General features: G+C 49.0%; 2 protein-coding genes and 1 long non-coding RNA gene across 6 annotated transcripts in view; 1 reads left to right on the top strand and 2 right to left on the bottom strand.

Annotated features, from left to right (window-relative positions):
• The window catches only part of MAPK9 (mitogen-activated protein kinase 9), a 49,145-nt gene extending 43,364 nt beyond the window's left edge, over positions 1-5,781 (bottom strand). For all 4 annotated transcript variants that reach the window (XM_080803761.1, XM_080803757.1, XM_080803759.1 and 1 more), the window contains exon 1: positions 5,591-5,781. The gene's annotated coding sequence lies outside the window, so the exon portion shown is untranslated. The remainder of the gene's footprint in view (positions 1-5,590) is intronic.
• Positions 5,782-5,963: 182 nt separating this feature from the next.
• On the top strand, positions 5,964-20,019 carry LOC308343841. The gene is made up of 5 exons (XR_013966903.1): positions 5,964-6,143; positions 17,147-17,269; positions 17,999-18,078; positions 18,492-18,649; positions 19,813-20,019. It is a non-coding gene; the product is annotated as an uncharacterized lncRNA (long non-coding RNA).
• GFPT2 (glutamine-fructose-6-phosphate transaminase 2) overlaps positions 10,294-23,410 on the bottom strand; it is a 41,076-nt gene continuing 27,959 nt past the window's right edge. Inside the window, exons 10-19 of the mRNA XM_080805023.1 lie at positions 22,452-22,615; positions 20,896-20,991; positions 20,720-20,817; positions 20,327-20,447; positions 18,231-18,388; positions 17,950-18,064; positions 15,195-15,322; positions 13,552-13,719; positions 12,481-12,642; positions 10,294-11,172 (exon numbers count right to left, since the gene is read on the bottom strand). Coding sequence (XP_080661149.1) covers positions 11,128-11,172; positions 12,481-12,642; positions 13,552-13,719; positions 15,195-15,322; positions 17,950-18,064; positions 18,231-18,388; positions 20,327-20,447; positions 20,720-20,817; positions 20,896-20,991; positions 22,452-22,615 — 1,255 coding nt within the window. The 3' untranslated portion in view covers positions 10,294-11,127. The remainder of the gene's footprint in view (positions 11,173-12,480; positions 12,643-13,551; positions 13,720-15,194; positions 15,323-17,949; positions 18,065-18,230; positions 18,389-20,326; positions 20,448-20,719; positions 20,818-20,895; positions 20,992-22,451; positions 22,616-23,410) is intronic.

The following is a 23,410-nucleotide window of genomic DNA, read 5'->3' as shown; positions in this document are numbered from 1 at the left end:
TCCTTCCCACTCTTGCTCACGCACGATCTCTCTCTCAAATAAATAAAATCTTAAACACACACACACACCCCCCACAAATAATCTGCCTTAAAGAATGGGCAGAAGATCTGAACAGTTTTCCAAACAAGACATAGAGATGGCCAGCAGGTACATAAAAAGATGCTCAAAAGCGTTAATCATTAGGGAAATGTAAATCAAAACCACAGTGCAAGATCACCTCAGGCGCACAAGAATGGATAATATCAAAAAGACAAGAAATGACAAGTGCAGGCAAGGATGTGGAGAAAATGAAATCTTGTCTCTGTTGGGGGGAATATAAACTGGGGCAGCTCCTATGGAAAACAGTACAGAAGCTCCTCAAAACATTAAAAAATAGAACGACCATTTGATCTAACAATTTCACTTCTGGATATTTATCCAAAGAAAACAAAAACACTAACTTGAAAACATATACACACCCCCATGTTCACTGCAGCATTATTTACAACAGCCAAGATATGGAAATAACCTACTGTCCATCAGTGGGTGAGTGGATAAAGAAGATGTGGTTTATATACCCATCGAATATTACATAAAAGAAGGAAATTTGCCATTTGTGACAATATGGACAGAACTCAAGGGTATTATGCTAAGTGAAAGAAGTCAGACAGAGAAAGACAAATACTGGGGCACCTAGGCGGCTCAGTCGGTTAAATGCCTGCCTTCAGCTTGGGTCATGATCAAGCCCATGTTCAGCTCCTTGCTCAGTGAGGAGTTGGCTCCACCTCCTTCTGGCCCTTCCCCTGTTCGTGCTCTCTCTCAAATAAAGAACATCTTAAAAAAAAAAGAAAAGACAAATATTGTATGATCTCTCTTATATGAGGGATCTTAAAAAAAAAAAAAATGAAAATGACCAACCTTATAAAGAGAATAGATTGGTGGTTGCTAGAGGTAGGGTTAGGTGTAGGAGAAATGGGAAGGGGGCCAAAAAGTAAAAAGAAAAAAACACATATTACTCTCTCCTAAATTATAGTATACAGACTTAAGATTTAGAGTAAATATTTCTTATAAGAATTGTCAAAATAGCTGTCTGGAATAGGATTTCTAGATTTGCTCTTTAGATACTAAACTGTGACACGTAATAGCACAATAAAGATACCTATTTTAAAAAAGATTGGGACTCTGGGGTCAGAGGGCAACAGGCCTGCCACTTGGCTGGACGATCCTGGACTACACTCATCTGTAAAACAGGGATGAGCATTGAAATCAATGTCAGGGGACAGTAAGCACAGAACCCAGCACAGGGTAAGGTCTCAAAGTCAGCTGACATTAGGACAGAGATTACCACACCCATTCTATTTACTGCTCCCCCTCCCCAAAGTCTGCTTTCTGAAAATGTGAACTAAAATCTGCTAAGGAGGAGAGTTGATGACATGGTCATTACTGGGTTGTGCAGAGGTTGTGCCTGGCAGGGGATGTCTCAGGACATTTGCTGAAGACACCCGCTTCCTAAGAGGTGCTGTGTTTCTGAGAGTCTAGTTAGGAGTTGGTGAAACAGATTTCGATTTCAGAATCAGAGCTAGTGGATTTATTACTTGGGCTGCACCCTCAGCCCAGATATGTTAAAGTCAAACTAATAGCAGCATTGGTTGAGCTACACAATACTTAAATAGTCTAATGAATTAAACCACTTACAGATCTATACAAATACAAATACATATACACACATATATAGTGTTTTTTAAAGGAAGTTCTTTTAAAAGCATTCATTCTTTCTCAATCATTCTTAGCATCACTGTGGGGGAGGAAGGATAAAATTGTTTTTTTAAACAAATCCCCAAGCTTTTCCTATCCCAGCCTATGGTAAGACAAACTTCTGGCATATACTAAAAGGTGTTCACACTGTCCTTTCTCCTCATAGCCAAAAAAATTCATTTATAGAAACACTTCAAATTACAACTTCAGAATAGGCAAGAACCCATTTAACATAAAGGCAGTTAATATTAATGCCTCATTTCTAAGAAAAAGAGAACTATCTCATTTGTTATCCATGTATCCTTGGAATCCAGTTTTACTATCTCTGAAAAGTTTTAGAGTGTGTAATCCTTGTGAAGTAAAATTAGCTGAGGGCAGGGGGGTTGTGTGAAATAGTTTATGGGACCAAAACCCAAACAAACAAACACACACATAAAAAATCTCAAATATATTAAATAAAATCAAATTTGTTGAATTTCACCTTCAAATATTTAGTAAACTTCTTTAACTATAAAAAAGTCTTATGTTAAAATGGTGATTACTCTTGTTCATTATTTTTCTATTAATTTATACCCCAGTGTTTACCAAAGAGGATTTGAGGCATCGATTAAAAATATTTTAAGTGGCAATTCAAAGGCCAATATAAAAATCTAAAACAATGAGCCTTTGTTGTGCAAAATATATGTAAACTTTCCTCTCAAATAATACAACCCTTAATGAATCAATGGGTCTAGGCACTGAGTGTCAACAGATACTAGGATCACACCTGGGCCTATCTGCTTCTAGATCAAAGAGAGCACCCCACCTGGGATATCCTAAATCTGACCAAGCCACATCTAGATTCAACTACGAATTTTCAGGAAATACAGAGAAACATAATAAATTACATTGCAGAAATGCAGTCCACAAAACCCAACCATGGAAATGCTACAGAACTACCAACTGCTTCAACAAATCAACTCCCAGGAAAATGAACAAACAAAAAGAAATAGAGGGGGAATCTACAGGTTAAAAGAAACTTAAGAGATGTACCAACCAATCACAATGGATGGACCTCATCTAGATCCTGATTCTAATGAACAAACTGTTAAAGAACCATAAAACTTATGGGGCAACTGGAAATGTGAACATTGACTAGTTATTTGAGTATATTAAGGCATTATTGTGATTCCAAGTTCGAAAGAGTCCTTATCTTTTAAAGATATATACTGAAACATTCATGGATGAAATGACATGGCATTTAGGTTTCCCTTGAAAATAGTATGGGGGGTGCTGGTGAAAGAAGATGGGCCAGGAGGTGATAACTGTGGAAACGGGCTACTATCATTTAATTTTGGTCTGTGTTTGAAAGTTCTCATAATAAACAGTTAAAATAAACACTGACCTTGAAACTAGTTGACGCAATCACAAAAGGCCGAGTACAAACTTAATTATTCTTCAAGAAAATGATGTAACAAAAAAAGTCATCTGAATCAGAGGAGAAGTCTAGCTACATATTTAAACCACAAATAGCTGCCCCGACTGCCAAATCAAGTGTTAAGAAAATGTGGTTTCTGTTTTACCTTATGCATCACGAAAACAACTGCTTCACTCGCTGTTAATTGCTTCATCTGGCACTTTTCTTTATCCAGAAAATTAAGAACATTTCATTTTAAATAGACAAATTGAATATGCCCTCCAACACTTATTTCAAATACATTTTAATCCTGGCATCGCAAACATGAAATCCTCAGGAATATCAAAGCTCTCCAGAGAAGACTATGCCAAAATAGGATTATCTTTAACCCTGCAGGATCCTTTTGGAAAAAAAAAAAAGAGGGGGAGGATTAAATGGAGGCAAACACCTAGATTGGATGTTGTTCTTTCAGAACAAATTAAGAGCCAAAAGAGAACAGTGAGAGCTGAGGAACCCAGGAAAGGATGCTTTTCTGGGGAGAGGCCTGGGTTCAAATTTCACTTTCCAAGCTGCGTGCTGTGAAGCTCACTGCTGGAACTCTGTGAGCCTCCACGTCCACCTCTGCAGAAATGGGTTTCACAGCTGCAACTCAGGGGGTCACCAGCGACAATTAAGTGAGAGTACCCGAATAAAGAAACAGGGCCCCACTCCCCTGGCCTTGGGCTACCTTTCCCGCTCTGCCCTCCTACACACCCTGCCCTGGAGATCCGACAGTCTTGCAACCAAGCTAAATGAATTTTGCATGGCTCAGAGCATTGAAAAAATTTTTAAATTAGCTACTGCCAACACTTCAGAATCAGGAGCATAGGAATACAAGGTAGAGTTCCGACTTCTTTCTTAAGATAGCGGGGTGAGGTCTGGTTTTCCAGCACCCTCACCACCCTGCAGGCTAACTCCTGAGCCCAGACTGGCCTAATATCCTGCCTCCGCCCTGCCCTTTCCCCCCATTCTGTGCCTCTCCCTGCCTGGTGAATTTTTCTTCAGGGCCCAACTCTAGCACCACCTGTCACCTTCTCCACATTTCCACAGAGGAGCCCCTACACTACACTCCATCACACTGTCCTGGCACTAACCTGTCCATGTATCTGCTGCCTCTACTGGGCTCTCTGGAGGAAGGGACCCTGTTGCTATTGCCTTTGTGTCCCCAGGGCCGAGCAGAAAGCCTGACCTAGATAATGCAGAGTTCGGTAACTGCCTCCCAAACGTGTGGAAGGAAGTTAGAGCTAAAATATCACAAAAATGTAAAATTTCATATCACAGCTTGTTCTGACAGTTACCAAATAAAGGGGTCAAGGACATTAAGATGTTGTGCAAAATGAGAACAAGCTTCCATCTGCTTACATATTTCACAAGTTAGTCAAGTCACTAAATAAACTGACAAAGCAGAAGCAACAGCAGGCAGGGTCATTCATTCGTTCACTGAATTGGTATCACTGAATTCTCACTGTGTGCCTTCTAAGCACTGGGGACAACGCAGGGGACAAATCAGACAACTACCTGTTTTCAAAAAGCTACATCCTAGTAGGGGAAACAAAATCAACAGACAGACACAGTCGTTTCAACCCAGAGGCAACGCTAGGAAGAAAACTAAACAAAATAATGAGATAGAATGACTAAGGGGAGAAAGAGAGCGGTCAAGGAAGGCCTCCTGGAAAATGAGACATCCGACCAGAAGGAGCCAGTTGTGCAAAGATACCGGAGACAGCTCCAAGCGTTGGAAACGAAAGTGCAAAGGTCCTGAGGTAAACAGGGCTGCGCCGTCAAGGCAGGAGAGACGATGGGTGGGACTGGAGGGCAGTGTTCTGGGTGGTGGGAGTGGTAGGGGAGGTGGGCAGGGCCCGCTCTGGCACTGCTAGGCACTGAATGTGCAATGACTAGGCACTGGAGGAGCGCGGGGATGGGGGTCTCTGGGCGGATGGGGACAGGGTTCCTGCTCTACTCACACCAGCATGGGGCAGGATCCCGCCCAATGTCCCGCAGACGAGCCCGGGCTCCCGCCCAGGCGCTTTCACACACACTGACACAGCCGGACAACAACCCTGTCCAGAACAGGAGACATTTCCCCACCTTCCCCAGGGGAAAGCAGGGGAACCGCGAGGGTCAGTGCCTTGGCCAAGGTCGTGGGAACCAGACTCGGGGTCCTGAGCATCCCCGCGCGGGTATGCCACTGCGCGCCCCTCCGTCCGGAGGGGGCGACTGCGGCAGCCGGGAGGGCAGGGGCGGCGGCCAGGGCCGCCTGCGCCCTCACAGAGCCCGGCCCGCTCCGCAGCCCCCGGCCCCGCGCCCCCGCGCCCCCCAGCCGTGCCGACTGCGGCCGCGCGGCCCTCCCGCCGCCCCTTCCCCGCGGGGCCCGCTCGAGCAGCCCCCGCCAGGCCTCTCCCGCCCGCCCGCCTGGCTCACCTCGCCTCCCAGCCGCCGCGCCAGGGGGAGAGGGCGGGCGGGCGGACTGGCGGCGCTGCGCACTGGCCGCTCGCGGCTCCGCTGCCAGGGGCTCGGCCGGCCAGCCGCCCCGCCCCGCTCCGCCCCGCCGCCGCCGCCGCCGCAGTGGGTGTGAGGGGCGCCGGGGCGCTTCGACCCTTCCGGTCCGGCTCCCTTCTCCTCCGCCGCCGCCGCCGCCGCCGCCGCCGCCGCGGCGCCCGGCCTGACTGACCCGCGCGCCCACCAATCAGCGCGCGGAGAGCCGGGCAGGCGCGGCCAATCGCGCCGAGGGGCGGGTCGTGACGGGCGGCGTGGGCGGGGCGAAGGGCGGAGCCGGAGTCTCCGTGCGGGGCTCGGCGCGGCTCGGCGACGCTCGGCGCTCGGCGCGCGGCGGCCGCGCTGCTGCTCCGGCCTGTGCGGGGCGCCCTTCGGGGCCGACCATGCGCGGAGTCAGCCATCCCGCCACCGGGCACGCGGGAGCCGGGAGGCGGCGGAGAGGGCCGACGGGCGGACCGAGAGCCGGGCGCTCCGGGAGGCAGGTGCAGGGTGGCCGCGGAGAGGCGGGAACGGAGCCGGCCGTTTGCGGGAGAGCTCAGGGCGAGCACGAGGGGAGGCCGGGGCCTTGGCGTCCGGCGTCCAGGAACTCGGCGCGGTGTGGCGCTCGGGAGGACGTGGAGGCCCAGGCTGTGAGGAGTGGGGAGGAGAGGCAGGGGTCGTGGACTCTGCGGCCTTTTCTGAACGCCTAGAGTCGGGGAGCGGAGGGCGAGGAGGTGGCCGCGTGCAGACTGGTTTCTCCCGCGGGTCCGTGACGGAATGCAGGAGGGGACGGGCTGGTGTACTCGGGGCGGGGGGTCAAACCTCTGACTCAGAGAAAGGCAAGGTCGAAAATGGGGAGGAAGGGAGCGCCGTGCCGAGGTCCCCCTAGGGCCTGGGGTGCCATGACGCTCACCTTTTGAGCCAACTCCTGCAACCCTGTGGCCCCTCGCTGGGCTTCCAGCGGCTCTGGGTCGTGTGAAATGACGGGAGAGGTCGGGGCATTGCCTGTTGCGAAATTTGCGTTTGAACAAGCAGAGCGGAGAGTGAGGCAGGAAGGCTGGACACACTGAAAAAGGTTCAGAGGTCTGTGGATAGGGTGGGGGGCGGTGCACGCTTTGGGGACCGGTAGAGTGGGGGACTGTGGAGGAGGAGCGGCCTGCACAGGACGCCAGAGACCTCTGGGTCATCAGGGCAGGGGACAAATTGGGAGGAAGAAGCAGGGCTCTGCGGGCGGAGGCCAAGGGGCTTGGGGGCATGGAGGGTGGTGGCAGAATTTGTGGAGGATGGCAGGCCTGCGACGCAGGGCCAGGCTGGGGGCACCAAGGCCTCAGAGGAGGAGTACCATCGAAGACCGGATCCAGCCATGGGGTCCTCCCTTAGGCCACCCCCTACCTTGGCCACCAGAGGGAGTTTTCTGAAACAGACTGTGGCCCATCCTTGCTTGAAATTGTAGCTCCTGAGTGTGATCTGAATTAAGGGGGGGGGCCCCACCTTGGTCCTCACATCAGCCTCGCTGACCACCTGCCCCAAGTGCACGAGAGAAAACAGGGAGCCAAAAATTGCCATCATCAAGGATTATGGGAGACTAGTAAAGCCTGGCTGTCAGAGCTGTCATTTCACTAAGGGGCACTCGTGGGTGCTTCCCCTTAGATTCCCCTTTTCTGGTTTATGAAATACAGGGAACATTTATGGACACAGAGCTGAGGTGATAAGGTGGGAAGGGTCTAGTCCATGCTTGGAAAAATGCACAGAATTTTGGTGGAAGCCACGTGAGGTGAGTGGTAGGGAGGGTGTGGCACACATGAGCAGGACTGGCAGCTGACCTAGCCTGCCGGGTGTGGAGAAGGAGTTGAGGTAGTCCTCCTGGATAGGCGGAATCCCCAACTGAGGCTGGAAAGCTAGCAGGAATGTGTTAGGCCAATGTTTTAGGTGGAAAGGGCACCGGGACCCAAAGATTCAGAAGCAAGCACCTGCGTGCTGTGTTCAGGAAATCCAAGGTCACCTGGTCTTGCTGGAGATGGAAGAGGTGGACTGGTGGGTTAGTAGGGCCTTGAGCTGGACTGGCGCTGCAGACTGGAGATCCATGGGCTCGCTTCAGTTCACCAGTATGCCTTGTTTAACCCAGTTTTGTTTGTTTGTCTTTAAATTGGCTTGGTTGCCAACATTTGAAAATTGCGAACTTTCACTTGAAAAATCTCAATTGCTGGTTTCTCTTGGTTAGCAGCTCTGCCACCATGGGACCTGCTTTCCCAGAAGGCAGTAGCCGGCTGAAACTGAGTGGCAGCTGCCTCTTGAGGGGAGGCCCCTAGCTCACAAGAATCCCTCCCACTCCCTACAACACATCTCTGGCCATGACTTCATTAGCCCTTACCTGCTGGCCCTTGGGGCATTACGGCGTAGGGGTCCCGTCTGTGGAGGGAAAGGGCAGCTGCTGAGCGGTGTTAAGAAAGGAAGTGAACGATGTGCTTAGGTATTTATTTTGGGAAGATCACTAGAGCCCATGGAGTTTGGGGGATGGGTGGCTTGTGTCCACAAGACCAGTGAGGGAGCTATTGCAAAGGCCCTTCTAAGAGAAGGCGAGGCCTGGTCTGGGGCAGGTGTCAAGAAGAAGGAACTGATTTGAAACTGTTTCAGGACTTGGGGGACATGAAGAGGCACAGCTGCCACTACACAGCCACCAGGATGGCTATCGTAAAAAAGAGAACATCGGTGCTGACCATGTGGAGCCATTGGAACTCTCATCCGCGGCTGGTGGGAAAGCGGAGTGGGCATGCCCACTTTGTAAAACAGTTTGGCAATTTCTGGTAACATCAGACATCTATCAGACCAGCCAGCAGCCCTGTTCCCGAATATGTATCTGAGAGATATAAAAACATGTCCACACAAAGAACTGGACATAAATATAGCAGCTTTATTCCAAACGGTCAAAGATTAGAAACAACCCAAACCCATATGTAGCCCGGTAGGTAAGCAATCCCTACAGAGGAATACTACCTGACAGATGCACAGCATGGAAAAGTACCCCTAAAACCTCATACTAAGTGGAAGAAGCCAAACAAGGCTACAACCTCTATGATTCTGTTTATAGAACATTCTGGAAAAAGCAAAATTAGTTCAGTGGTTGCCAAAGATCAAGGTGGGGGGAGTGGGCAGGGATGATCAGTGGGGACCAGGAGGGAATTTGGGGGGATGAAGGGTATACTCTATATTTTAATTACAATGGTGAGCGTATCACTCTATGTTTATCCAATTTCAGAAGTGGGCACCTAAAAAAAGGGTGACTTCTGAAGTATGTAAATTATACTAAAAAACTTGATGTAAAGAAAAGAGGACCGTTGAAGCTGTAGAAATGATCAGTCTTAGAGGTGCGATGTGGGGAGTGAGGGAGGAGGGGGAGTCAGGGACGAGGCCATGGTTGCCGGCTTGACTCACACCCTGGTGAATCTGTGGGAAGAAGGGGAGGATGGGGCTCAGAGGATGCCTCCATGGCTCCTGGGATCTTGCCAGCCCTTCAGAAGTGGGATTCTGGAAGAGCAGCGAGAAACCTCTGCCGGTGGCTGACATTGCCGGGAGCACCTGGTGGTGGGTGAGTTTAGGGAGCACTGCCGTAGTGTGTGCACTTTGGGGCTCAGGGGGGCAGGATGTCCTCTCTGCCAAAGCCATGCTTCTGTCTGCTTCTGCCAGAGGAGAAGTGAGTAACATGATTCCTCAATAAATAATAGGATTTCTAAACTGCCTTCTAGATCTTCCATGATGCTTCTCACTGGTGGAATTTTAACTTGGAAATGGAATTCCCTACTGTATGGTGACTAACATAACACAATTAAAAAAAAAAAAAAAGAAAAGAGAAAAGTAATTCCCAGGTTGCTAAGTCCCATGACACTGGGAAGGCATAGAAAAGGATGGAAAAGTTACTGAGTAGCCCACAGATAATCCTGAGCAAGGGTCTGATGGTGTGCTAGAGTCACTCACACCAGTTAGTGGTCATGAAGACACAATTCAAGCCATCTGGGATAGCCACTTTCTTCCAGAGCCTAAATGCCGACCCCACAAGCCTTCAGAACTCTGTCTCTGGCTCCTTATCTTCCTCCCTGACTGTATTAATAAAATTGGTGATGATGGAAATAAAAAGTACAGATTTATGTGTCGCCTGGGTGGCTCAGTCGGTTAAACATCTGCCTCCACCTCAGGTCATGATCCCGGAGTCCAGGGATGGAGCCCCGCGTCGGGCTCCCTGCTCAGCGGGTAGCCTGCTTCTCTCTCTCCCCTGCTCTCCCTCCGCCCCTCTCTTAAATAAATAAAATATTGTAAAAAAAAATTGTGGGCTTGAGAGTTTCACCCCTGCATGCCGCCTCCAGGTTCCAGGCAACCTTCAACAGCATCAGGTGCTCCAACCCCCTCCAACAGCCGTTCAGCGGACTCAACCTAGAGTCCCCAGTATCCTACAGTTTGTTCCCCCTGGAAAGGAAATAGTCTTCGTGTTCACGTTAAAAGGATGCCCATCGCAGGTGCAGGCACCTTGCCATTGGCTACCAAGAAATGGGGTTCACTCCCATAGGACCCTGCTGGTTTCCTGTTTTAAGGAGCCCTCAACATCCGAGTACATAAAAAAGAATGAGACTGCCAGAAATCCAAACCCACAAGCCAAAAAAGAATTGTACTGTCTTTATTGTCTTAAAATTGCATAGTATTTCGATTGTGCACGCTTTTAAATAGAGGGCAAGGTCGCCCACTTGAAACTACTCTCTTGCATGGGATAGTTCAAGCGTTTTACTATAGGTGGGAGCAGGGACCAAAATGCTGCCTGGGCTTAAAAAGAACCACGATCAGGTTGAACCGAAGTTGGAGAGTTGGAGGGATTTATAGGCGAACAAACTGTTGGAAGGACATCGAAATTGTGAAGGGCTTTATAGGAGGCGCAGGAAGATGGTGGTGGTGGGGGAAGGCTTCCCTGGTGTCAGGGGACGGGATTCAGGGGCAGCCCAGAGAGGACAGGAAAGGAGAAAGGAGTCCAGAGGGGCAATGCCTTGTGCTCAAATCTGAGATGAATGCCCCCCTGCCAGGAGGCTGGTAGGTACATGGTCCGGGAGTTACCTTGGCTCCTGAAAGCCACATACTAGAAAAATAACTTAAAAGCTATACAGTCATCATTATAAATATTTTGTCTTTTAAAACTAACTAGTGTTGGTTAAAAAAAAGGTTCACAGTTAACTCTGAAGAGAGCTGTGTCTCTATTGCACAGTAGTGGAAAAGTCCGCTCTGATTCCCATGTATAAACCTCTGGCAAGTTCAGGACACAGAGAAACAGTATCTGCTGTAAGCAAAGCACTTGGGTACAAGGCACGTGGCAGCTGTCAAGCTCTACTGGGCTCTACTCGGAACACACAGAATGCCCGCTGTTCTTCCCACTTGGGCCTCCCTGGGACGGACCTTGAACCACACACTACAGGTGGCAACGGCCTCCTCAGGCTCTTTCTTGTTCTCTATTCCACGGTCACAGACTTGGCCAGATTTCTGGGGAAGTCGACCTAAAACGAGAGAAAGTAGCCGCTCAGGACCCCATTGAGCTCAGCAACGTGCCATGTCACAAAGCCTATCATCTGACTCTCCGAAGACAAGGAGATGGGTGTTCTGGTCATCTTTGGCCATGAGCTAGTTCCTGGAGACCTGCATCTTGGAATCCTTATTCCAGAAACGTCACTCAACTACATAATGTTGAGTTCATTCAGTAGACAGGTAGTGGGCACCTGCTTCATGTCATGCTGCGTTCCCACTATTAAAAGGATCTGATTCGTGCTATTAAAACCAGTGAGCTCAGTGTGTCCTGTTAAATACTCACTTTTCTTGGAAGGATCACACATTCAATTTACGAGACTTATTAGTCCGTGGTGGGGGTTGGGAAGAAAATGTGACTGGGGTTTTTTGATAAAACAGGCTTCAATTTTTATCTACAATGTCTTCTTTTGCTCACAATAATTTTTTTTCTTTAAAGAAATAAATATGACGGAATGTTAGCCAATGGCAGTTCTGGATTTGTATACCATTAGGTATCTGTTACATTGTTGTTGCTGTTTTTGCAAGGTTATGCATCTTTAAAAGCTTCTCAAAATAAAATTGTAATAAAACTTCTGTTTCTTTGCACAGTGAGTTATATGCTCTTTTACACTTTTGTTGGTGGGATGGTAAATGGGCTCTTTTCTGGAACATAAATTGACAATACATGTTAGGAGTCTCAAAATGTTGAATCATTTGCTAGACTGAGGACAAGTCTTACATGTGGGAGAAAGATACATGTGCAAAGATGTTCACTGCAGTTGTGATTTATGTAGCCATTTCCCCCCAAATTAGCAACAGTTTAAATAACAGAAGACTGGCTAGGTCATAGCTACAATCCATGCTATAAGATTGTGTTGGAATATTGTACATGTTGCTCGTGGAAGTTATTATATTTGGAATACTGTAAATGTTGCTTCAATAAGCGCAAGACATAAGAAGATACTTGTAAATATATTTAAAGGGAAGATGTAAAATGTCATCTTCAATATAATCTCAAAAAATGTTCAAAAACTCACATGCACAAGGCAAAGACTGGAATGAAGTACTGAACTTGCTAATTAACATTGACCCTCTGGGTGATGCATAAATAGGCTACTATAGCCTTCATAACCTTGCAACTTGTTTTCAAGGGATATAAATTACTTTAAAAAGAAAGTTGTTTTAAATGAAAAAATTTCTCCTATGAATATTTACACCAAAAAAGCACTTAAGAATGAAATCAAAACTCTGGGGTTACGCTTTTTCCCCTTTGGGGGGGTTCGGCGCAGTTTCAGACGTACGTCGTAGCCTCGGAGAACAGCCAGATGGAAGGACAGCAGCTGCAGCGGGATCACACTCAGGATACCCTGGAGGCAGTCGACCGTGTGGGGCAGCTCGATCGTCTTGTACGCGAACTTGGAACTCTCAGTGTCGTCTCTGGAGCACAGTATAATCGGGCGACCCTACAGCCGAGAAATAGGCTCACAACATGCAGATGATCTCTGAATGAACAAGCCCTCACCTACAGCGGAGTTTCTGAGATCAACCTCATGGCCATGATCACAGCGCTCTCTTGCTTTTGTTGCAATTACGGGGGAGGTGATGCGCACGGCTGGTGCAAAGGACAGAGTGTTGGATGCTGTTGGGTGAGTTTCTCTCCCTTCCCCAGTAGGGTGATCGCCAGCCTGTGGGATTCATTCAGCACCCACCTGTTGAGTGGCTTCCATGTGCCTTGCCAAGGGCAAGGGGTAGAGAAAAAAACATAAACCAGCCAATCAATAACTAATGATGAATTCCAGGTAAGTGCCACAGAGGCAACAAAACATGGTAATGTGATCAGAAGACATGGGGGAGGGACAGCCAGCGCCAAGGCATGGAAGCAGAGATCAGCTTGGCATGAGGGTGAAACAGAAGGAAGGGGCCAGGGGGTGCAGGCTTGTGGTCGCTCTCGTTTTATGGGAAGCCACCGGAGGGTTTTAAGCAAGGAAGTAAAGTGGTTTGTGTTTTACAACTTCTGTCTGGCTACTGTGCTGAGCCAGGGCATGGTGGCAGCTGGCTGAAGGGTATTGTTGGATATTTTACCTCCCTGTACCTTCATGAGCCCTCCCAGAATGGATCCCTGGGGAGCTCTGTGCCCCCACCTCCGGGCGGCTCCATGCTGGGGCTCCGGGACAGCTCGGGCCAATTTGGGTCACAAGGTGTCCCTGAGGAGTCATTGTGCCCATGGCCACAGGCTGGCCAGTCATTTCTGAATGTGTATACCACTCATGAGGGGTAGTGTGGTCAAGCCTGCTCAGCGTCAGGCCCGCTCATAATCCTTGTATGGAAGACAACAGGAGAGAAGGGGCCCCAGCCCAGCTGAGACCCCTCACCTGGCGGGCTGTGACCTGCTGCAGGGCGTTCTGGCATTTGGCAAAGCAAGGGTCCTTCATGATGACCATGATGACGGGCATCTGCTTATCAATCAGCGCCAGGGGTCCGTGCTTCAGCTCCCCAGCCAGGATGCCTTCCGAGTGCATGTAGGTTATCTCCTTAATTTTCTGGGGAAACACAAGTTGGGGTCCATGTGACACCGGGCAGTTGGGGTGGGGGGGGGAGGGGAGGGCTGGAGCAGATGGCCAGAGGGGAGGAAGGGGAACTAGGGGAGGGAGGACTCCAGAAGGCAGGGAGCTGAGGGCTGCAGGGCAGATGAATGGGTGAAGTGGTCAACAGCTGGGGGCCTGGGGCCACAGCATGCACAGAGCCCAGCATGCAGCCTGTGTCCCAGACCACCCCCAGCATAGCCGCCATCTTGGATGGACAGGTCAATGCCGATTTGGCTCTCCCCTTCCACTCTCTGTCCGGGCCCCATGGCCTCCCCACAGTCATAATTTTAATGACGGCATTGCGTTCTGTCTAGATATACCTTCCTTCAATTATCTGATGGGTTGTTTCCCCCAATTCTAGACCATTAATAACTTCCAAAGGGTTCTTCCAACTTACTTACCACGAAAAATCACACACACTGGGCTGTTATTGGAATTTTCCCCAATGTTAGGGAGATCCATTTCTATTCAGTTACCATTAAACCTATGTCACTGAATGGGTGAGTGTCAAGAGAAACATTTCTCAGCTCCCCTACAACTATTTATTTTGGTTGGGGGGGTATAGCTCCACTGGGGATGAGAATGCTATGGACAGCTGGAGTGCCAGCCCCCAGGAGACCACAGAGGGGCCATTGATGTGCCCCAACCGCGGAGTAAAAGCTTCTTTCTTCCCGTGAAGACTGACTCGGAGATACAGTTGAATATGCATCTTTTGCCAGGACACTGGGGCACTGCAGCTGAGCCCCCCTCCTCCCGCACCAGGCGACAGAGGCATGGGGGAGAGGCAAGTAGACTCCACCCAGGCCTTGCTCCTATTGTGCCCCCACCACTGACCCCATAAGCAGCATGCCCAGCCCTTCACTTGCGTTGGCAGGGATCAGAGCCTGCCCAGGCAGCATGTAGAATTTGGAGCTCACTGCCACTGGGGCAACTCCAGCTCATGCCCCTTGCCTCCCACTCACCCCTACCGCTTGTAAAACTCTCAGATGCAGGTGACAGGGAGGGATCAGGGACTTGCTCCCTAGGAAGAGGAGGGGAACCAAGCTGGGCCAGGGATGATGCCCTTGGCTTGGGTCCCGAGCACTGTCTCACCGGTGACGCTGTCTCCCATCTACTCTGGTTGGGCACTCCCATCCATGAGCAGCAAGCAGAGACTAGACTCAGCCCCTGGACAGCACCGCCCCACCCCCTCGGTAGCTCTGCCATCCTGGCACCTGCCCATGCTCCATCAGCTCTCGGGCTCGGGTTGGGATCTTTACTGCCACCAAATAGTCAGTTACCAATTTAAAAAAAAAAAGGCAGGCTGGCTTTCAAAGCTCATTCCGTTAGTATCTCCAGCTCCCTTTGGAAGTTTGAGGGCTAACAGGGATACTCTGCAGAGAGCCCTCATGCAGGGGCTGGTGGGCGGTGGTGGGGCAGGGGAGGCTCACCAAAGCTCCTTCCAGGCATGTGGCATAGTTATAGCCCCGTCCCATGACCAGGAGTGACCTCTGTGTGTACAGCTCCAGGGCCAGGTCGTGAATCTTCTCATCCAGTGACAGCACTTCCTTGATCAGCCCTAAATTGCAACAAATACAGCAGAGGCGATGCCAGTCATACAGATTTCACAGCAAGATTCACACAGAAAAATCATGGCATGTAAGACAGAGTTTAGGAACTCCCACCACTTGATACACTTGGCTTCCTCGCATTAGTTTCAAAGGATTTTAAATGTAGATTATGGGAAATAACTTGGTGATTAGCCAGGATTTTGTTTATGTTCGTACTTTCTTAAGCTTGTAAAGTGAGCAGGGAAGCGTTATTTCTAACTCCATTTTACAGGTGAGGCTGAGGCTCAGGGCTGACACCCCAAATTAAACGTGTACTTTTGTAACATCACACACTGGCCATTTGGAAAATGTAGGTTCACTGCGTTATGCAAATTTTCTAAAAATGGACACACTTCATCATAAAATGTTTTTTTAGAAATGACATGTGTTCAAATCACCACGGCCTGATCAGTGATGCCTTTAAGTGGTGGGAAGGGGTTAAGTTCACACTCACCAGCTACAAGTTTTCCCAGATCCTGAATTTCACTCGAAAGCCTGAAGTTTATCACTGGCAAGAGATACTGTCAGTTTTTCTTCTTGAAGTGTCAGGCTAACTTTGCTCCTTTTTGAGAAAACGTCTGTCACGTACTCAAGTTGCTACTCTAACAATCCCAGGGTGCTTGTCTTGGAAACAACCATCACACTCTCCAAGGTACTTTATGCACACTTCCCATTTTGTCGAACAGAACATATAAAATTTTGCAATTTACTAAGATTAATGCATTTTCCTGCAGGGTGAAGGACATCTTTGTGAGCCAAGCTTGGTGCATGGCGGGGTGTGCTACGGTGCCAACAGTGGCCACCACTGCCTTTGCAAATGTCCACACAGCAAAAAAGGCAAACGTAAACATAATAAATATATTATATATATAAGTATATATACAATAAATATACAAATATATAAGTATTTATATTTAATTATATATAAATTATATATAAATATATTTATACAAATATAAATATAATAAACATACGTAATATATGTAATATATACATAAATATAATAAATGTACGTAATATATGTAAATATATATTTTATTTATAAATAATAAATTATTAATAAAATAAATCAATATTTATTTATAAATACATAAATGTAATAAATATTTTTATTATAAATAGTGTTTACGGTGAGACTAGCGCTAGGACCTGCAGACGACATCTTGGGAACTGCTGACTTAGGCATCAGGGTCGAGTACTGTTTTTGCACCATTCGTATCTGGCTTAAAGCGAAGAATAATTTTCGTATCTGGCTTAAAGCGAAGAAGAATTTTCTCATCCATATTTCAGCCTGTTGAGTTGGCCAGATTCAAATCGTTGGGCTTTGTAAGGTTAGATGTGATTTTCCTTCACCGCCCTTTCTGGGATTTGCCCCTGGCTCCCAGGGAGGACCCAGTCCTTCCCTGTCTCTGGGAGGAGCTGCCTCCCAGCCTCATAACCAGCCTGTCTAGGCTTCTCCTTGTCAGCCCAGGGGTGAGGTCTATTTCATTTCACACTCCCAGGGCTGCACAGAGAACACACACTAGGTCTTTCTGCATCCCTGGAGCACAAGTGTCCGAAGGAAAGGTACTCCCAAGATAGCACACGGGGCAGGAAACTCCACTGGGCCCTGATCCCTGTGTGGTGAATGATTGCAGAAACCATGGTCTCCCCAAAGAGTTTGAGATTCCGGGTCATAGACACAGGATCTCACAGACTACAACAGATGGGACCTATCAAAAGAGGGGAGTTGGGTGAGACTGAAGGAACAGCCTGGGACAGGAAAAGACTCAAGGCCCTTTGTTCCTTCTCAGATATTTGCTGAGCACCTGTCCTGCCTGCACACCAGGCATCCAGCAGTGATGCTGATGGATAGGGTGGTATGCTCTCGGGGCAGACACGTCAGTTGGGAGACAAGCCAGTCCACGGGAGAACAGGTAATTTCAGATCATGCCATGTGTTCTAAAGAAAAGAAATGGGCTAACATGTTGTAGCTGGGACAGGGGATTAGTTAGCATGGCCAGGAAGGGTCCCAGGGGGAGACATTTGAACTCAGACTCAAATGATGAGAAGCCATCAGCTGTGTGGAGAGCCAGAGGAAGAGGGTTTCTGTAGAGGACAGGGCCAGTGCAAAGGCCCTGTGGTGGAAAGATCTTGGCACTGCTGAGCATCAAAAGGTCATGAAGTGGGGTGCCTGGGTGGCTCAGAGGGTTAAGCCTCTGCCTTTGGCTCAGGTCATGATCTCCAGGTCCTGGGATCGAGCCCTGCATTGGGCTCTCTGCTCAGCAGGGAGCCTGTTCCCCCCCCCCACCCCTCTGCCTACTTGTGATCTTTCTCTCTGTGTCAAATAAATAAATAAAATCTTGGGAAAAATAAAAAAGAAGAAGGTGATGAGGCAGCCCAGGGAGGGAGGGAGGACGTAGAATGGAGGTCAGACGTGTCAGGGGCCCAGTGTGCAGGATTCTAAAGCCTGGTGGGCAGTGCGGACTTTAATCTCAGCCCAGGGGGAGCTTCTGGAGGACTCTAGTGGTAAAAAGGAAGTTTTCAGGAGGAAGAACTGATTAACAACACTGTTTATGAGAGACGGTCATAAGGAAACTTTAGTTCTAGAACATACCGGGTAAAGACCGTAAACCACAGATGATCTCCCGCCTTCTGTTTTGCAGTGAAATTCGGTCTTCGGACATCATCAAACCGAACATCACCAGGGAGATGAACTGACTGGTATAAGCCTGTGGATAAAACGGTGAGTCAGGCAGAGCAGGGGCGAACGTGTGCTTGTGGACCACATGGAAGGAAGCACATCACAGCCCACCCCCCCCACACACACACACCATTGCCCCCTGCCCACCCATCCGGCCGAGGCCCTCCCCCAGGGCACAGGTTGGAGGTGCTGACCTTGGTACTGGCCACACCGATCTCCGGCCCCGCGTTGATGTGGACACCGCAGTCTGTCTCTCGGGAGATGGAGCTGCCCACGGTGTTGGTGACGCCCACGGTCAGGGCCCGGCGGTCCTTACAGTAGCGCAATGCCAGGAGAGTGTCTGCAGTCTCACCTGCCACATGGGTCCCCCCCTTTCAGCCATGTGTTCCCAGGACTGTGGCTCTGCCAGCTTAAGCCCCCTGGCCCCCCAACTCATTACTCTCACTCTTATGCAGCGATCAGGGCCCAGACACAGCTGGCACGTTCTCAGAAAGGAAAATCCATACTCGGCAATTTTTCCAGTTGATTCTCGGATTCAAGATTTGGCTACTCCTTACGCAGCAAGCACGTTCTCGTCAGTCATGGTTTCACTGAACTCCCATGGCAGCCCCACGTGAGTCCTCGTCCCCCTTGAGGACAAGGTCCTCAGAGATGGAGGGAACCAGTACTGCCTTGTTTCCTCGGGGCCACGCGGCTGTGGGTGACAGATGAGCCAACCCAGGTGTACCTGGCTTCCAGTGTCCTTGCTAGGACTTTAAGCTGCCTTATTCAGAACATGCTGAGATTTAACATTTAAAATGCACGCATGCCCCGGAATGGCATTTCTCAAATACAACTTGTTTTATTTTTTAAAAAGATTTTATGTATTTATTTGACAGAGAGACAGCCACAGAGGGAACACAAGCAGGGGGAGTGGGAAAGGGAGAAGCATGCTTCCTGCCGGGTGGGGAGCCTGATGCAGGGCTCGATCCCAGGACCCTGAGGTCACAATCTGAGCTGAAGGCAGATGCTTAATGGCTGAGCCACCAGGCACCCCTCAAATAGATCTTGTTTTAAAGCAGAACACTTCTTGCAGCCTGCTAGTTTGAATTGAAAATTACCTTTACAGTAAAGCTACTTAAAAAGGTTCACAAATAAGCCAGCCCAGGAACCCTGTATTTTTAAGTCCTGAAAGCTCAAACTAAAAGAAATATGATCCAATCATCATAAAATTAAACCCATTGACATCCACGTGGCTACGGCTTTTCTGCTGTACCCGTGTGTCCCCATCTCCTTTTTGTCTTCAGACATGTCTAGGGCACTGCCCGTCCTCAGCACCAGGGCTCAGGGCTACGACGCAGGGAGCCTAATGGCTCTCTCTTCATCAACCCCACTCCCCAGCGTTTTTTTGTGTTTTTTTTTTTTTTTTAATTTAATGAGAAGGGCAGAACAAAACGAAACAAAATCTTTTCTGGGTAGACACGCGTTGCTTTTCCATTAAATCCGCCTCTTCTCTTTGGCTGACGACTCCCACCCAATTCATGAAATATTCTGAGCCTCTAACATGGGGCAGCTCCTGGCAGCCAGAGGGTGGGTGTGCCCATATTCATTTTTCTGAGTTTGTCATTCATACGGAAAGGGTCTTAAAAATTCAAATTGGGGGCACAGTTCAAAAGTAGGCTATTAGGGCAATGCTGTTCACGTTCATGGTGATAATGGCATCATGGTTATGTGTTTTTTTTGTTGTTGTTTTGTTTTGTTTTGGGTTATGTGTCTTTTTTTTCTTTTGCCACTTAGAGATCCATTGTGAGATATTTATGAAACGACGCGATGTCTGGGATTGACTTCAAAATAACCCCGTGGAGGGGACAGGTTCATACGGATCTGGATGGCACAGCTCTTCTGAGCTAATCATTGCCAAGGACAGGCGACTCCTTACGTGAAACTCCACTTTCACAGAGATTTGGAATTTTCCATAATTAAAATGTTTTTTAAAATCCTTCTAAAGGTTGTGGAGAGTCCAAGCATATGGTTATGAATTACCTCCCTGACTCTCTGCCCAGCCTGGCTAAGATGCAGTGAGCCCTACACCTGAGCGTGTGCTCGCTCGCGCTCGCTCGCTCTCTCTCTCTCTCTCTCTCTCTCTGCCTCCCCCTGCTGGGCAGCAAGGGAACTGCAAAGCATACACATAGTCCTTGAAGTGACTCTCAACCAGCAGAATCTGGAAGAACTTTCTCCTCTCTAAATCCACCCCCCACACACATAAGCATTTCGGTGAGTGGTCCCTTAAGTCCAAACCTATCTTCCTTACCTGACTGGCTGATGAAAAAGCAAACGTCATCCCTGAACACCGGTGTGTTCCTGTCCAGAAAATCGCTTGCAAGTTCAACCATCACAGGGAGCTCCGTCAGCTCCTCCAAAACTTGCCGTGTCTGAAGCCAACAGGAATGGGGACCAAAATCAGTCACAGATGCTACAGAGACACAGGCAGCTGGGCTCCTGGGGACGGTTTATGAAGTGGCTGGGTCCAGGAGGTAAGGGAATTCCAGGCATGGCCCGGAGACAGGCTCTTGTGCCAGCTCTCATGCTGGCTCACGGGCACCAGATTTGGGAGGTCAGACACACCGTAGCATCTAAGACACATCTTGTCCTCAGCCACCACTCCCTCCCCAGCACCATTAAGGACCCAGCACCAGGCACTTACAGCCACGGCCGCGTGGTAACTGGTTCCACAGCCAATCACGATCAACCGGCGGCATCGCCGAATTTCCTTCAAGTGGTCCTTCAGGCCACCCAGGAGCACTGAGGGGTGCACACAGACCGTTAATGCTGACCCCAACCAGGGAGGCGCCCTGGCCCAGGGCACAGACGAGGGATTACCTGTGTTGGTCTCAAAATTCACCCGGCCTCTCATAGTGTTGAAAACAGACTCCGGCTGTTCGAAGATCTCCTTCTGCATAAACGCACTGAAGTTACCTGGTCAGATAGACATCAGCAAAACAGGTCAGTTTTAAGCGACTTGCATGACCACTGCTTAACTTGAAAATGGGGTACAAAGCCATTAGGCAGTTACTTAGAGATGTGGAGGTCACTGTAGATTCTCAGGGGCCTCCCAGGGACTGTGGTCCCTAATGCTCACAGTGACAAGGGAGAGGGAAGCAGGTCAGATGAGATGACTACCATCAGTTGACATATTGGACCGTGCAGCTGGAAGGAGCAAGGGCTATAAGCAGCAAACGTATGGCTTCCCTTAGCAAGGCCAGAAGAAAGGAAAACGCTTTGCTTCCAAAAACCAACCTACTTAGGGATGGACAAATGAAGTAAGCCCAGAGAAATAGGCAACTGTCATTTGAACAAATACTTTCCTAGCTTCTGTATTAAAGGAAAACGTTTTCTGAGGCTCCTGGGTGGCTCAGTCTATTAAGCATCTGCCTTTGGCTCAGGCCGTGATCCTGGGGTCCTGGGATCGAGCCTGCTTCTCCCTCTCCTGCTTCCCTTGCTCATGTTCTCTCTCCCTCTCAACTAAATAAATAAATAAAACCTTAAGGAAAAAAAAAAAAAAAAGAAAAGATAAACCTTTCTGCCACCCGTGCCTTGCTAGGGCTCTGATCTGAACGGAAGTGGATGACGTCAAAGGGAGGATCTGGCCACAGTGGGTTAAGGCCCCTGACAAGTGCTGCACCTGAAGCTTTGGAGGTGTCCACAGACAGGGTGGGAACATTCTCTAGGATACACACACGTGTGATGCCACACACGGCCATGTGTCCTGTCTGCCACCTTCATCTGAGGAAGGGCACCAAGAAACAAAGAAGACAAGAGAGGAGGGTCAGGGAAGAGCTCTCTGAGGGGCTGACGTTTCAGGGTAGAGGATCAGAAGGAGCCATTCAGGGGTAATGACCCCCAGGTGAGCAAGCAGTTGGCTGGCTGATGTCACCTTGAGGTGGCCTGAGAGGTGGGTGGGTCGTAGTGGGAAAAGGGTAGAGTGAGGTGGGGCCAGGCTGGGCGTAGGGCATTGTGGGCTGTGGCAGGAAGTGTGGATTTTCTCCTAAGAACAGTGGGACGCCACTGGAGGGCTTTAAGCAGCAGGATAAGAGGGTCTGACTCATATTCCTAAATGTTTACTCAGGCTGCCCAGTGGAGAAGGGGGTGTAGGGAGACAGGCTCTCCTCGGAAGGAGGAAGTAATGCTTGTTACTGCAGCCCTCCGGCCCAGAGAAGAAATAACATCTGGGTGTCAGAATGTGTCCCAGAGAGTCGGTAAAGGGAGGTGGTGGACGGACTGGTCAGATCAAGCGGGGAGACCTGCTGCCTGGCTCTAGTCAGGAGCTCCCCAATGGCCACATTGGGAGGGAGGGCCGTGGTACCCATTGAGGGTAGGAGCAGAGTCTCAGGAGCATCCCCCCTCCCCAAGGCCACAGACCCTCAGAGGACACCTGCCTTTCATGATTTGCTGCAGTTCCATCTGCAAGGTCTGGATGGCTCGAGATGGGTCGTCACTGGCCGAACGCTTGACCCGATGAATGGAGAGTTTCCCATCAGCCACAGCAGCGATGTCGTCATCCTCGAGGAAGATGACGCGGTTGGTGTGTTCAATGATGGCGCTGGAGCGAGAGAAACACAGGCGTCACAGATGGCATCTGCGCTCCACCGTGAGGAGATGGCTGTCCCTGCCTCCCAAGCGTGGGTCCACATCAGTAGGATCGGAGGGCATTTTAGGAGGGAGAGGGACATCACCCTATAAAACCTTAAATCATACCTTCTTCCCTCCTCCCAGAATTATTGTGAAGCCCGTCCCAGATATCCTATCATTTCATCTGTAAACACTGAAGCCCGTTTCTCTAAAAGCGAAAGATCATTTTTTAACCTCGGATACCATGATCACATCTAAAATCAGTAAGTTATTCCTTCATCTCATCAAAAATCTGGTCTGTCCAAATTTCCCCAGTAATCTCATAGTTGTCCTTTTAGGACTGCTTTCTTCAAATCAAAATCCAGACAGTGTCACCTTTGGAGAATTGCTCAGGAACCAACACATTGTTCTGAATTGGAATGGGAAAGAATGAAACATTTATTTCGCGCTTTCAAAATGATCTGGCTCTCAGAATAAGCCATTGTTTATGGAAGCAAGTTTCTCTTTCTAGAAGAAATATAGCTAGTAAGGAAGGAATGATGGCATTAGAAGAGTCAATTTGAGAACTCCTAATTATTTTATTTTTATTTTTTAAAAGATTTTATTTATTTATTTGAGAGAGAGAAGGAGTGCATGAGCAGGGGGGAGTGGCAGAGGGAGAGGGAGAAGCAGGGTCTCTGCTGGGCAGGGAGCCTGACCTGGGGCTCGATCCAAGGACCCCAAGATCATGTTCTGAGCTGAAGGCAGACAATTGAGCGACTGAGCC

This window comes from Martes martes (assembly GCF_963455335.1).
Source record: "Martes martes genome assembly, chromosome: 5".
NCBI classification, from domain to species: Eukaryota; Metazoa; Chordata; class Mammalia; order Carnivora; family Mustelidae; genus Martes; species Martes martes.
This window is presented reverse-complemented; position numbering and strand designations above follow the sequence as displayed.